Source organism: Varroa destructor, unplaced genomic scaffold (assembly GCF_002443255.2).
Source record: "Varroa destructor unplaced genomic scaffold, Vdes_3.0 BEIS01000003.1, whole genome shotgun sequence".
Classification (NCBI taxonomy): Eukaryota; Metazoa; Arthropoda; class Arachnida; order Mesostigmata; family Varroidae; genus Varroa; species Varroa destructor.
In genome coordinates, this window is record NW_019211456.1 from 24,082,455 (window position 1) to 24,096,349 (window position 13,895).

General features: G+C 42.4%; 1 protein-coding gene and 1 long non-coding RNA gene across 10 annotated transcripts in view; one reads left to right on the plus strand and one right to left on the minus strand.

Moving 5' to 3' along the window:
* The window catches only part of LOC111246491 (Kv channel-interacting protein 4-like), a 42,016-nt gene that overhangs the window by 27,667 nt on the left and 454 nt on the right, over nucleotides 1-13,895 (minus strand). For 2 of the 9 annotated variants that reach the window (XM_086984396.1, XM_086984386.1), the window contains exon 2: nucleotides 1,654-1,686. The exons of 1 other annotated variant lie outside the window; for it this stretch is intronic. In XM_086984396.1, coding sequence (XP_086840522.1) covers nucleotides 1,654-1,686 — 33 coding nt within the window. 6 more of the 9 variants (XM_086984388.1, XM_086984389.1, XM_086984393.1 and 3 more) reach the window with 6 other exon arrangements.
* Nucleotides 901-5,279, plus strand: LOC147756704 (uncharacterized). Its single transcript, XR_015324386.1, has 3 exons — nucleotides 901-1,162; nucleotides 1,865-3,622; nucleotides 4,826-5,279. It is a non-coding gene; the product is annotated as an uncharacterized LOC147756704 (long non-coding RNA).

The following is a 13,895-nucleotide window of genomic DNA, read 5'->3' on the forward strand; positions in this document are numbered from 1 at the left end:
CTGGGCAGGCTAACCGATTAGGATTCACTCCATCGGCTTATACGTCCGAGTCTACTCACGTTCGATGGGCGCCAAGCACGGTATAAGTGCAACGGTACGGTGCAATTCCACGAGCTCATGGCGTGTGGAGACGTGGAACTACGGCATCGGCAGTAGCAGTAATTACAGCCTCGTCCACAGTAGGCCAAGCAAAAGCAACCTCATCGATCCTGTTGCCTATCAAGCGAAAGGACGACAGTAGGTAACAGGTACGCTAGACAAACATTTAGAGAACGGAGCTCGCAAGGCTGGGACGGAAAGGTCGACAGCTAAACGCCGACCACTATTGCGACTGCCCCAGTTATCTTAGCTTGTTAGTGCTGTCTAGTTATAGAGCGTGCCACAGAGCTGTTGTGGCAGTTCATCTGAAGTAAGCAACACCCACTGACCATGGTCGCCGCCATCCGCCTCAGCTAGCACAATAGCCGATAGATTTTTGCTACGTGAACCTACGGCAGTTTTTGTGGGATCCGACGCGCCAGGTCGACTGAGCAAAATAACTTTCCTGATGGCTAAAGCCACCGTTGATGCCTGTCGCGACCGCTGTCATCCAAAAACTGTGCCCTTCGAGACGTCACTAACTTACAAAATTAACTAATGCCAGCGCTACATCAGACCTATAGGAAGGACATCAAACTAACTACTAATGGGTGTCCAGTATTAGTATTGACGAAAAACTTCCCATAACTATAAAGATTGTACGCTCTCAAAGGCACAAGGCACGGCGATCTAGCCTGTATTATGTTTGTCGGTCTGTCGGCGAGCCTGTGTGTAGCTGAGGCTGGTCTTTTTTCGTTGTGTTTGGCCGCTATCCTGATGTCAATGGTCAGTACGCAGCTCACAGAGCGTGCCATCGTGCAGTATAATGTCGCATACATGTAGACGTAGGTAGGCACAAACGGATGAGCTGTTTTGCAGCGATAAGATGTGCATTGCTGATAGTCGGCTTATGTCGACAGCAGTGTCAACAGGTCAACATAATAATAAGCTATCAATATGCTAACTTGAAATAGGTTGCCAGTTACGACTAACTAAATTCGTCAACTTCGTTAGTACGTAGTGTTCCTTCAAACACTCGAAGCTTTGGGAAGAATGGAGAAAGAACATTCCGCTCGGCAAACATGTAAGTAGTTCCTTCATGAATAGCTCCATGAACAGCACAGCAGAGACAGACATATGGCTTGCCGATTTCAGTAGAACCTAGATTTTTGAAGGAAAGATATTGAGAAAGTTTGTTGAATCGAACCTACGAGCTGTCCAACGCGAAAGCACTGCCAGCGGAGACCGAAATATCGAGCAGGAACACTAACGTTTCTGGTTTCTAGAATGTAGCAACCCAGATTAGAGAGGCAAATGGCTGCGCATGCGTCTGGAGTCGACGTAGGCTCCGAAGTGTCCTTAAAACGTTACTTTAGATACAAAATTCACAAAAAAAAATGTCAACTTACATGCCATCAAAATAAATATGGAGGGATACGCGAGTGGCACGCGATTCACACTAACGACGGCTCGAACCTACTAGGAAAGTTCAAGCGGATGACAATGGGGTAATTTAGTTTGTTTCAATCCAAATCAAAACATATTATTGTATAGACTCAAAGCAACATAGCGAACCTACGTCGTCCTGCGTGTCGCCCACAAATATACCTGAAATAGGTAACGAGAAAAGGCATCATAGCTAACAACTGGATAAAAAAATGGTTGTATACATTGTCACAAAGGTCTGTATAAACTGACATCGAGCAGCGGTAGCGTCACAGTTTGTGTGTAACTGAAGCTAATGCACTGATTTAGCAATATGTTAATTTTATTTTCCTTATCATAGGTTTGAATCTATAGGTGAGTGAGGAATTCGCATCGTGCATATATCCGTGCATCTCTGCATAAGGAATCGAGCTTCCCCGCGTGCAACTGCGTGTGCTTGTCTGAAGAATTAATCGCTAGCGAGATTAACTACCTGGGAACGCATGTTGTTCAGACCTTTGACGAAACTGATTTATTGACGCGTTTACGTATTAAGGAAGTCGCAAATATTACGTATTAAGTAGAAAGCATCAAGGGATGAGCTTGTTCTGCAAGAGCTGGTTTTTCCACAGATAAGCGCACGCCGCACTTCACACTGTCATAGACAAACACTGCAAGATACGCCGGTCACACTTAACTGACAGACTTTGAAATTTAACCAGGCAGGCCGAAAACTAGCTTCTCATCCGGGTCGTCATATTGTATCATATGTACCTTCACGTCGGCGCCGTTTGTCGATCTATCGTTGGCACAAACACTGACGATCCTGTCTGCAATTGCTTCTTCCCTGGCGATAACGCCTAAGGTGTCTTATTTAATGTCTTAGATATATAAAACAAACGTAGTGATCCCGATAGGGCATTATTTAGGCACGGTCAAAGAAGTTTGTAGCAGAGTGCTAAATCAAACGATACAGCAACGCAGATCCTACACCATGGTAAGTAGTATTGGCACAGTATATGTGGTGAACATTGCCACAACACGAGCGACTGGTTGACTGATGGATGAACCCATAGGTGTTACACGGTACAGAACGGATGGTAAGAGCCAATAGAATTAGCGAGCGTTAGAGTTCGCTCGTTGATGCGACCATGTTCGGCTGCGATTCGGTCTGCTTTGGCGTCTTGTCGGCGTCATTCACTCTAGCCAGTGTTCAACAACACGCGCGTACAATTCCAATGGCTAGAAAAGTGGGTAACAGCGACCCTTCGTTTCCTTCCACACCCGGCAGTATATTCCTACGAAGCATGGCGTCCTCCTATATGCTACCCTCTTGTCTCGTCTTCTGCCTTCTTCTCGATACGTTAACGGGAGAGATATGTGGTGTTGCATGCTGTATGCACGCAGCTTGCACACGTTTATTTCTATGGGTTCGCCTGCACCCGTCGGCTCAAAGGGCGCAGCTGCTAACGTCGCTGATATTGTTGGTAGCTACTGACACTCGTTGCTGGCCTTTGATTGGGTAGCATCTGTCGACTACTGGGTTCGGCCGGCTTGTTTGCCTACGCCAGTAATGATAACATCAGTGGTTGTCATTGTGTGGTGTCCAGCTTGTGCGTGTCTGTATGAGCCATCGAACTCACCGAGCCTCACAAGGCGAGCCCGACACATGTTTGAGATCGTTTAGATCGGCGATTTGTGGTGGACTTTGATTGATTTCAGCTAACGTTTGTCGTTCACTTTATCGGCTGATTACATAGGCAGCTGACCAACGGTTAATTCAGATGACACTAACCGATGGAAGGTTTTAACGAAGCCACCAAAGCTTGTGCGGTTGAAACTAGTGATTTAGGCCGAAAAGGCTAAGAACTCAGTAATATGACGCAGCATTTGCTTTGTATCTGGGAGTGTCACTTTCGGATCCCTTGCCTTCGTGTGGCACCAAAGCCTAACGCGTGGGAATGCGTTTGAAGATGCATATTTTACCCCCTGTTGCCACTACGACCACCAATTTGCGCCTGTTCAGTGTATGTATTATTACACTGTGTTACCTCGGTTGAAAACGCATCGCATGGCTTTTATAAAAAATTAAAAAAAGTACCTCCAGGAACGGATACAGGCAAGTACATGGTCACAGATACGTAGGAATACACTTTAACTGCAGCATATATACAAACAAAATAAACAACACAAAAAAAAACAGACACATACGACAAAATTCGAATCACATTCGAAAAACTGTATTAGAGATAGTTGCCCCCACGTTGTGATTATTATTGTAACAGCTTCCACAGCAACTGTAGCTGATGCTCAGGAAGCGCTGAAACCGTCACGAGACGAGCATTTTATAGACTCAGTCTGGAAACCTCACGCGCAAATTACCATTGAATTAGAAGACCGAGAGAGGTCTCCGGTGTCGGCAGCCCATATAATGTTATACACAGGTAAAAAGGTCGATATATCGATCAGGCCTATGAACGGCTAAAAAACAGAAATGGCTAGAAAGTACCTGCACTGCATTCGCAGGTGCTAATTGCCATTCGGTCTTATGCACAACCGTACAGAAGCCGTACAGGATAACAATGTCGGCATGGCAAATGTCAGCACGATAAATTCTATTCTTCACTTCGACACCGGCTGGGATCTTAGTTCGTTGTTTCCCACTCCAGGAAAGAATGGGTAGTGCTTGAAGAACTAATAGCCAAGTTAGCGATGCTTAACTATAGTAAATGCCTCTAGTTAAAGCTCTGCCAATCGTAGTACATGGGGTAGCAACCAAATAACTGTGCTAAAACGATCGAAAGGTCTACCACCGTTGACACAAGTGGGTATTGTTTGTTCGCACTGGTAGTAGCAGGTCCAGCAAAAGTTGATTCAGGAGATGCTTGTTGGAACCGAGAAAAGGCTGTAGCAGTTATCAAGCTAACACAATATACAGTGTTCCAGCCACTTATGAATGGGTGTCGATAATCCCCGATGACAGCTTAGAAGGTAATGTATTTGCTTGCTAATCTTAGGGACACCTTGTGGTCCAGGTTCGAACCCGAACACACTTCGCACGGTCCTGGGAGCTAGCCGTATGATGGGATGTCCAACGGCGATACCGGGCATAAGACTCGAAACATACATCTTTGAGCCTATATGATTAAATCTCCCTAGAAAAAAATAAGTTTACACACTCTTAGGAGAGAATAGCTTCTTCTCTTGAATAAACATAGGTATAAGCGCATTTTTTTTACAAAACTAATACAGTCTGCGAAAGAAGAAAATTACTTCCGCTTATTTCCGCAGCGGCTTCTGTCTGGAAATAATGGCTTTTCAGGAGGCTACCTAATCAAAACCGGAACTAGTCTTATTTAACATTGAATGGATAAACACTGCAGCTAGACACCGAGCACGGCATCCGCTTCTGACCCAGCGATATTTTAGAATCGGCGATGCGGTCCATTGGACGTTAAGAATATCTACGCCATGTCCCACAAGCCTATTTTATAAGAGACCAAGGTTTACACACGTCTTGAGAAGAAATTGCTTGAGCTTTAAAAGATGCTGTATCACCCGGATGACTTGAATAATATTTTAGTATATAACATGTATAATGTATATGTTTTAGGTGATTTTGATAAATACAAATAAAACATTTATTTACTTAGCTAGAAGAAGACGGCATCTTCAAACCTGAACGTTTATTTATGTTGTGTATAAGGTTTGGTAAGAAGAGCAAACCTGTGTAATCGCACAATAACTAATAAATCAGAGCTGTGTCAGAAATATAATTATGTATCTTATTATTATTATTATTATAAAATCATTGCTGTGGCAATCTCCTTACAGACTGTTTCGCTCACTTATTCTAATCGTCCATTACTTGTAGATTTTACTAGCTGAAGAAACAATGGGTTTTCAGTTTTAGTCCAATCACAAACATGCACACTGGTATATGACTGAATCTCAACCTGATAACTGTAGATAATGAACGTTATGGTAAGTACAGTCCCGTCCCACTAGCTAGCTTTTCCTATCCTTTTCTTCTAGTCCCTTCCAGCTATTTACAGCCGTTTCAATATATTCGATATTGTTGGCAGTGTATTTTGGCTGACGGAACGGGTTGCAACACTTAGCAAGTCGTGCAATGCAGCATGACAAATGCCTCGAATACCGATCGCAAAATGATGTTTATATTTTGAAATTGAAATTTGTTCTACATTGATTAAATAGCACCTCGTTGCTGCTGCCAGCACGCCTGTTTGGCCACGCAGGCCTTTTTCTGTTCCTTTTCATCATCTGCAAGCCCCGCCTGGCGATGCAGGCAATGATTTTGCATTTGTTCCTCTCGAACATCGATCGCCTGTCGGGGCAACATACAGTTACGCTTTCATCTGCTACGATAGCTTTGTTCGTCGCGCGTTTTTCCATAACCCAGCCCAAGGTGTCTCTTGTTTGCTTTCCACATTTGCATGCGCCGAACAGAATCCGACACAAACTGACAGGTATCGATTTGTTCCTCTGACACAGCCTCAGCTCTGCAAAAGCGCGTCAAATTCGAATACTATGTATATATATATGCACGTACATACTAACGAGCACAGCCAGCTATGATCGACCTTAAAGGAAAGGACAGGCGCACGACCTTATTCTACTTATTTCTCCTAAATAGAAGCTGTAGTAATCGATAACGTAGAAATGTTCGAGCGAAGTGCACAGTATAAACACTAGAGCATCTTACCTACGTAATGATGCAAGGTTCTCTATAGTAGACAAAACAAAAACAAGCGCAAGTATTTGCTCGAAAAGTCTCATAAAGGCACGTTTGTTAGGTCAGTGCTTTGATCCTACGTATATCGTTTATGATTTCGCACATAGTCATCAATAATGCAAAAGCTCTGATTTGAAGAAATCGTTGCATTGTTTATGGCACGATGACGTGCAATGAGTGGCCGTACACGTACGGCAGTATGTAGTGCAGCAACGGTTGAAAGTACGACGAGATCACTGCAAGACCGACGCGCTGTTTTAGCAAATCCGTTACATAAACCGCTATGGAAATTCGTCGCAAATACGGTAAGGAAACGCTACTATTCAATTTCTCTATTGCTCATAGCGAAACATTTTCCTGGCAGTCCAAAGCAGAGTATCATTTACAACCGTTGCGCGGCCTGCTGGCCGATACCCGCCTTTACTGAGCGTAGAAATACTTGAAGCATTAATTTATGAAACAATAATTTGTTGATAGAACCCAGAGAGAAATTATTGGCATATTTACAGCTGCCAAATTCGTTTTGAAAGGTACGCGAAGATTCCTTCAGAACTGCTATATTAACAATTTTTTTTTGCCATTTCAATTGCATCCTCTACAGCCACACACACACACACACACACACACACACACACACACACATATATATATGTAATGTACAATTAGCCAGACATCTCACTAATGCCCCCAACTGGTTTTGGTTAGGTTTCGGCTTGCGTTCTAATGCGGAAAATCTTATTCGCCATCTGAAAAAGTTAATAAAGTCAGTTGCTGCTAATAGCAATTGTCTACACAACCTGAAAAATTGATTCTGAACTTCTAATGGTATCTAGCGGTCGCCAGTTGTCACTGCCCAGTCAGGCTACGGCATAATCTTTGACCTTATTTTACGCTCTGATGAAATCATCTCAGCTGCATGTCTCTGTGTTCTGGAGTTAACGTGTCATGCTTGACGCGTCCTACGAGAAGGTCCTTTATAAGTTGAATAAGCTTTCCAGTATCTCGCATAGGACAAATTCTATTGAGAAGTATTGTATTGTATTGTATTGAAGAAAGCTTCATTGGTGCATCGAACCAAACTCAAACGCTACGCGGGCTATAGGACGTCGACGAAAGCTTGGAGTGGAGGCCATAGGTGTACGTCTTCTTAAAAAGCATATTGTTGAATCTGAAGACCCTGCTGCAGGATGTTCGTTTACCTTTCGGCTCACGCCCTAAAAATTTTAAAAAAAAAAAACAAAAAAAAAAACGACATTCAGACGATCGTCGCCGTGGAAATGATCCATGGGTTCAGTAGAGCGTCTATTTTATATACGCTGATAACGTACAACGAAGCTAATACAGCGGCGGGCTTATTTTCGAATAACGTACAATACGTAAACTGAGTTTCCCAGAATCACCTTACTCAATCAACTGGAAGACTTGAATGGCAAATGAAGCTGCAGTCCTGAACTGTTTCTATCAGGATCGATCGTTAAAGAGCTGCACTGTATCTGATTAAATTCCTACACGATGTTTTTTACCATTTTCTAGATCGGAGGGGTATATTTTATTTTAGGGGTGAATCGCTTTACGGTACAAAGGTTATAGCAACAATTCTAAGTGTTCAATTTCCAAAAAAGCTATAAAATGTCTCGAACGCTAATTGACCAAAAAAACCCTCCAAAAATATCCTCATATTAAAGTCGTTTTCCGGAACGAATTATGCGTTCATCGAATGTACAAAAAGCGGATTGCTTCTTCTATCTAACGCTAGACATAGGCTAGCGATGTAAATTTCATAATGTCCATTTGAATGAGCTGAAGTTATGAAACGATAAACAAAATAGACACTGGCTCAAGTGTAGCCTACGTTTTTCGATGTATATTTTTCAAAAAGACTTGATAGAAAGATAACTTATACAAGTTAATTTTGTCAGACGACTACCTTCTAGTCAAAGATGTGAAACAGCCTGTCGTTTTGACAAGAGTCCTATAATGCCACTGAATGCTATATGTATGAGCATAATAGATATTTGTGTTCCGGTCGAACCAGATAACTCTTCCTTGAAATGGGTAGTGCAAATAAAGCTTGAATTTGGCAACTCTACTTACAGAAACAAAAGTAGGTTAGATAGGGTGACGCTCAATCGATGTGGACGATTCCTAAAAAAAATCTTCACTTGAGAAAAATCAATCTTCTGCCCCTTAATAGCTTCTTGCTGAAAACACTAGTCTCGTAAATCGTCGTTAGATATACTTAGATTTCACCTGAAAAAGTGAGATCAGGTTTGCGATCCGATTGAAGAGTCGGTTTCAAAAAATGTATCGCAGACACGATCGGATATTCTGTAAACTCATAGACTTAAATAGAATCTATAATTACGAAACTCAAGAAGTCAATTTTATTTGCTTTCGATAGTGTCTGCGGCCACTCTGAGGTTTTTTCTTGAAAAGTGCGAAACCTTCTTCGGTAATATAAGGGCAGGAGCGAAAAAAAAAACATTTTATACTTTAGAAAACTATGAAAAAATAATTTAGAGTTTCATACCCGAAACTGCGCTAGCATCTCTTCAAATAGATGATCTCTGGCTAAACACAAACTTGTCTATTTTACTTTTACTAAGAATCCCTTTTTAGATTAAGTCAATAAACATATCACTCTGGTATCATTGCGCGTATCGCTACTACGACCACAGCTAAGAAGGCCGTGACGTATCCGCGCTAAGCCTTGTAGTCACTCAGCCTTGAGCAGTGTCCTCTCTGCACTAATGGCAGAGATTTTTTCTAGAGGGACTAGCGAAACGCGACCTACGGTCAGCCTAAAGTGCCGCCCCTCAATGCCTTAGTTATGATTAAAAAGTTCGGTATCCGTTTCCTTAGTCCCAGAAAAAGCCTCAAGAGAAAGTTGGACTCAGTATGCACGCATAAAGCGAAAAGTATACTAGATGACGACGATAAATCTTGATATGCTGCTTTTAATTATAGAATTTTTAGCAAATTTCTTACGATTGTAAGTGATTCGAAGCTTCTACTAGTTTGAGTTATGTCTACCAAGGTTGATGGATTTTCTTCGAAATGAAATCGGTCAAGTTGAGCATAGACAGTTTTATCTTTAACATTCAAGTTAAGCTAACTAGACAAGTTTCGCATAAGGTGGATGTCCATGTACTGCCCAACGATGAGGAACGATGGTATGCAGTGACGTGGCTGTCGAGCTCCACTGATTAAGATTTCGCAGCAGTTGCTAATTCAAATTTATACTACATTATTCTAAACGCAGACTGACGGCGGCTTTCGTCATGTTCGTTACACCGTAGTAGAAACTGAAGTATTACACTAAAACTGAAATACAAGAGGGAACATGATATATGACTGGATTGGCCTCTTGCTCCGGTTCCAGTCGGCCTCTGGCCAGCGCCTCAACGTCCTCGGTGGTCCAGGTCGGATTCACCGCCTTACCCTGCACAACGCCAACGATATATTGATGGCAGCAGCAATGGACTTTTAGCTCGATAGGAGTGGTCTGTTTGTCGAGTGATGTATAAGAATAGCTTGAATTAATTATATCATTCTTGTATTTTAATCCGTCGATCTTCAGCCTATCCTACTAGATGATCTTTGTCAGTCCTAGAATGTTAGGATGTACTCTGTGCCACAATACCACAGAACTGAACGATACATTTTAGAACGGTCATCTGAACTTAGCAAAAGTAGTTGAAAGGAGTTTATAATATAACTAGATATTGATCATACTATCGACATGATCGATGGAAGCTGACTACCTTTTGTCGGAACGACGTAGCTATTCGAAAACTCCTTGTTCCAATCAGTCTTTTAGATATATCGATGTCGATTCTGAGACTATTAGGTAGTGATCGACCGTTTACCACTTTTAACGCTTAATAAAGGCTGCCATAAATATAAGAAAGAAATAAAAGCACCCCACTGAATAAGAGTCGATCGCAGACATTTTACCAGCGTAAAACTGAGTTACAATGTTGACCTAACTAAATCGATAAGCTATAGTGGATATACTACCAAGGATAAAATGCCCCCATAAGGAGTTCATTGGTTATTTAAAATTGCCAGATCTATTGCGGACGTTTTACTGCATCAGCGAAAACGAAATTTGAATGATAGCAGTAGAAACACGGTCGAATCTGTCGCTCGGCCCAGTAAATAGCTTCGACTGTTAATCATAAATATGGTGCGACTGGAAGCTTATGTTCACCGTTATAAGCTTTTCGTGTTTCTGTACACTTCCCGATTCCCTCTAGAAGTTAGAAAGCGCATGGAAAGTCAAATAACAGCGAAGAGGACCCTTCATTAAAGGGTGTGGCCTTCAGATACACATATAGAGACACACAAAATAGTAATTTGAAATAACATTGATAATTAAGAAAGGAAACTTGGAAGATCTGCTCTTATATTAACACAATAGATACAATATGTGGAAATAACTGGCTACAGATGGGGTAGTTGATCTTAACATTGTTTTTGTCCTGACTAAGGCGGATGATGTAACCACTAGAAATTTTTGAAGTGTTTTTCAGGTACCCCCAAAGCCGTAAACGGTAAAGTTCAAGAACCACAACCTTTCATAGTTTGTGCTTTGAAGTCTTCAGAAAGCACATGCTTTCGCCAACGATTCGGTATCGACTCGTATAGTACTGAGCGAAAATTGCCGAACTAGCTATAGCTAGGTCTACCCTAGATATCCAGCTGTAACATGGCAGCTCATACATGTAAACATCAAATAAGCCTAAACCCCGCACAGTAATTGGTGATAGTGAGAATGTCATTGGAGAGGAATTTCTATAAGATCATATAATTCAGTTTTTTTACATGAGCTAGGTAGATGGGAAGCAATCTTTTCCACATTTAGGTCAGTATGTATGTGCTAGAGAGAGCGCTCTCGGTGCAAATGAGAGTCTTCTATAGATCAGCGTTTATTAGGAATCGTGGATGCATTTGCTTTGCTAGCATAATCATATCGATATTTACGGCGTTCCAGCTCACTCAAATCGGCGTTGCAAACGCTAATTACCGCCATGTTATGATACGACCGAATCCATGGCGGCGTAACTCATGTATTCTACCCGACTGCGTATTATCAAGTAGGGACTACTGCCGTAAATTGCGATGAACGATTTCATGAATCTTAGGACTTCCAGGCAAATCTGTCCATGAGACATATGCAATGAAGGGTCTTCTCAGCGTAATTCAAGTAAACTAAGTTAATCAACTAAATGTAGTAACTGCAAGATCAAGACGCTTACTAAGGAAGCGACTGCTATGTCTCTATTTAACCGAAGGTCTAAGCTTAAGGTTTAGCTCATGGGTTCCATTTTGCACAATTGCATATGGCCACCCTCTACAACACAGCTTTAATCTGTTTTTGTTTAATACGGGTATTGATGTGCTCGTAGAATATCAATACAATACAATGAACAATAATGTCAGCAGAAGAAACTGCAAAAGCTAACCCCTTAACTTAAGTTTTACTTGTCCATTATTCAATCTGAAATACTCGTACTTTGCGGACAAAACTAGCAACGTCAGCTTCATCGATGTACGTTAGCAATTTTTACATCTAGTATTAAGAAAAAACAATTCTAAATACAATGAGAAATCGTTAGAGGTACATACTTCTAACTAGATTGATTATATGCTTGCCGCTAAAGCCATTTACGCCGACTGCATGATGCATTATTTTGCCAAATCACAGAGAACTTTGTGAGCACTTTATGCCGTGATGGGCACAGGCCTACGGGGCTGTAGCGGGCTGATGCTATCGCTGCCTACCAAGACCGAGCGCAGCAGATCAATGTTCTGCTCGGATCGGATTCGGAGTTCCATAGATCATCGATCGCAACTAGTTTGTAGTAGTCTCAGGTAACGTCATCGGTTGCCCTACGCCTACTTAGACATAGGCCTATAAGGCACGTTGATACGACAATCGTTCTTTTTGAGGCAACATATGCAGCTTTCTTCTAGGGTTGCTACACAGGATTCACAGCGGCTCCCGTACCTATCATCACAAAAAATAAGGCACCTAGTCCTCTGTTAATCGGCATAAAGTTTCACAGCGAAAGAAGGCCTGAACTTGTTGGCCTTGGAGTGATATTCCTAGAGGCTGAAGGAGTACTGAGACGTCAGGAAGGCAAACAGCGATTTTTGGCTAGGGAAATGGAAACAGGAGCAAGAGAATCGAGGGGTAGAGTGTATGTTAGTTGAGTTGATTACCGTTTGCAATAAAGCTCGAAGTGACGCGCGATCGCGTTTCTTGGAAACCACCGCGGCGCCTGTCGACAGCGTCACAAGTTGTGCGTCCTGCATAATCAGCGCAGAGGGATCTGGTCCTACTTTTTGCCTTCCAACACACAATTATTCATAGCTTTATTTAATGCATGATACTCCCATGGTGAAGGCCGAGCCGCCTGTAAAGATAGCCGTTTGGCTAAATACGGTGGCCACTAGTTATAGAATAGATAGACAGGTATTAGGCGTCCAGTTGGTTAGCGAATATGTACAACGCTAATAATAATCGACCGGGCTGGCCATCAAAACAGTCAGCATTGAACGAGTACGAGAAAGTCATCTATTATAATGGGTTGTATGTACTTGTTGCCGATATCCTATCGTTTCAAACAAACCAACCACCTCGTAAAGGTATTGCAACCACCAGCCTTCTTAAGCGCTCTGCCTTTACTTTTCCTACTCTGATAGGAGTAACGCTTTAACTCATTTAGGTTTAGCTTCTAGCAGTGGACCCGAGGATGCTGGAGTGTTTGCCATCAATCGTTGTGCAGAAATTCAACCTTCAAAAAACACGAATGCCACCCCCCAACTATTTGATACCGTCAGACACATCATAGTTGATCGCTTATCACTATTTCTTCCCCCCTCCGCTTTCAACATAGTGAGCTTACTACTCAGTAGTGCCATTTCCAGAGCAAATTACAAATCACTAAATTAGAGCAGCTTTCCCTGATATGTAGGGTAGGCGACTTAACAGGACGTTTATTTAGATGCATTCGGATCGGCCATCAAGGCAGTAATATCCAGCTCTACTGGACCCTCACAAAGCTGACCTTTCAGACTTTAGAAGTTATTCTCCATAGAATAACACAGACTAGTGGTTACTTATCGCTTGTTGATAGCTTAACAACGGGTACGAGTTCCTACTGCTGCAATACGGCTCGCGAGGTAGCCTGGTTTCCATGTCTGCCGTGCGTCGCGTGATACCGCCCGTAAAACATTCTAAGATGGATCGCTTTGTTTTGAAGTTATTGCTAGAGTTGGTATGTGCAAGTCTTGCCCGCCCAGACTTTGCCTTCTCTTCAACACTCGCCCAGTCGAACCCAACGTGACCAGCCACTTATAGCACCGACTATTGGGCCAAAGCAGACAGTATCGTATAGTTCACTTCAGTGGCATTGCCCATTGGTTCGCTTTTTTCGGGTAGAGGCCTAGTTGTATCATTACTATAAGTAGTGCCCCTATATGGAATAAACACAGTTTTATATTCGTTTACGAAATGATGGTTCCGGTGCATTAGTTCCGGCTGGGGGTTCGCAGCTTTTGATACGAAAGTTGTTGAATCTCTGCGTTTCTCCTTGCATTGTTAACACCAACACCGTCGTTGCACATG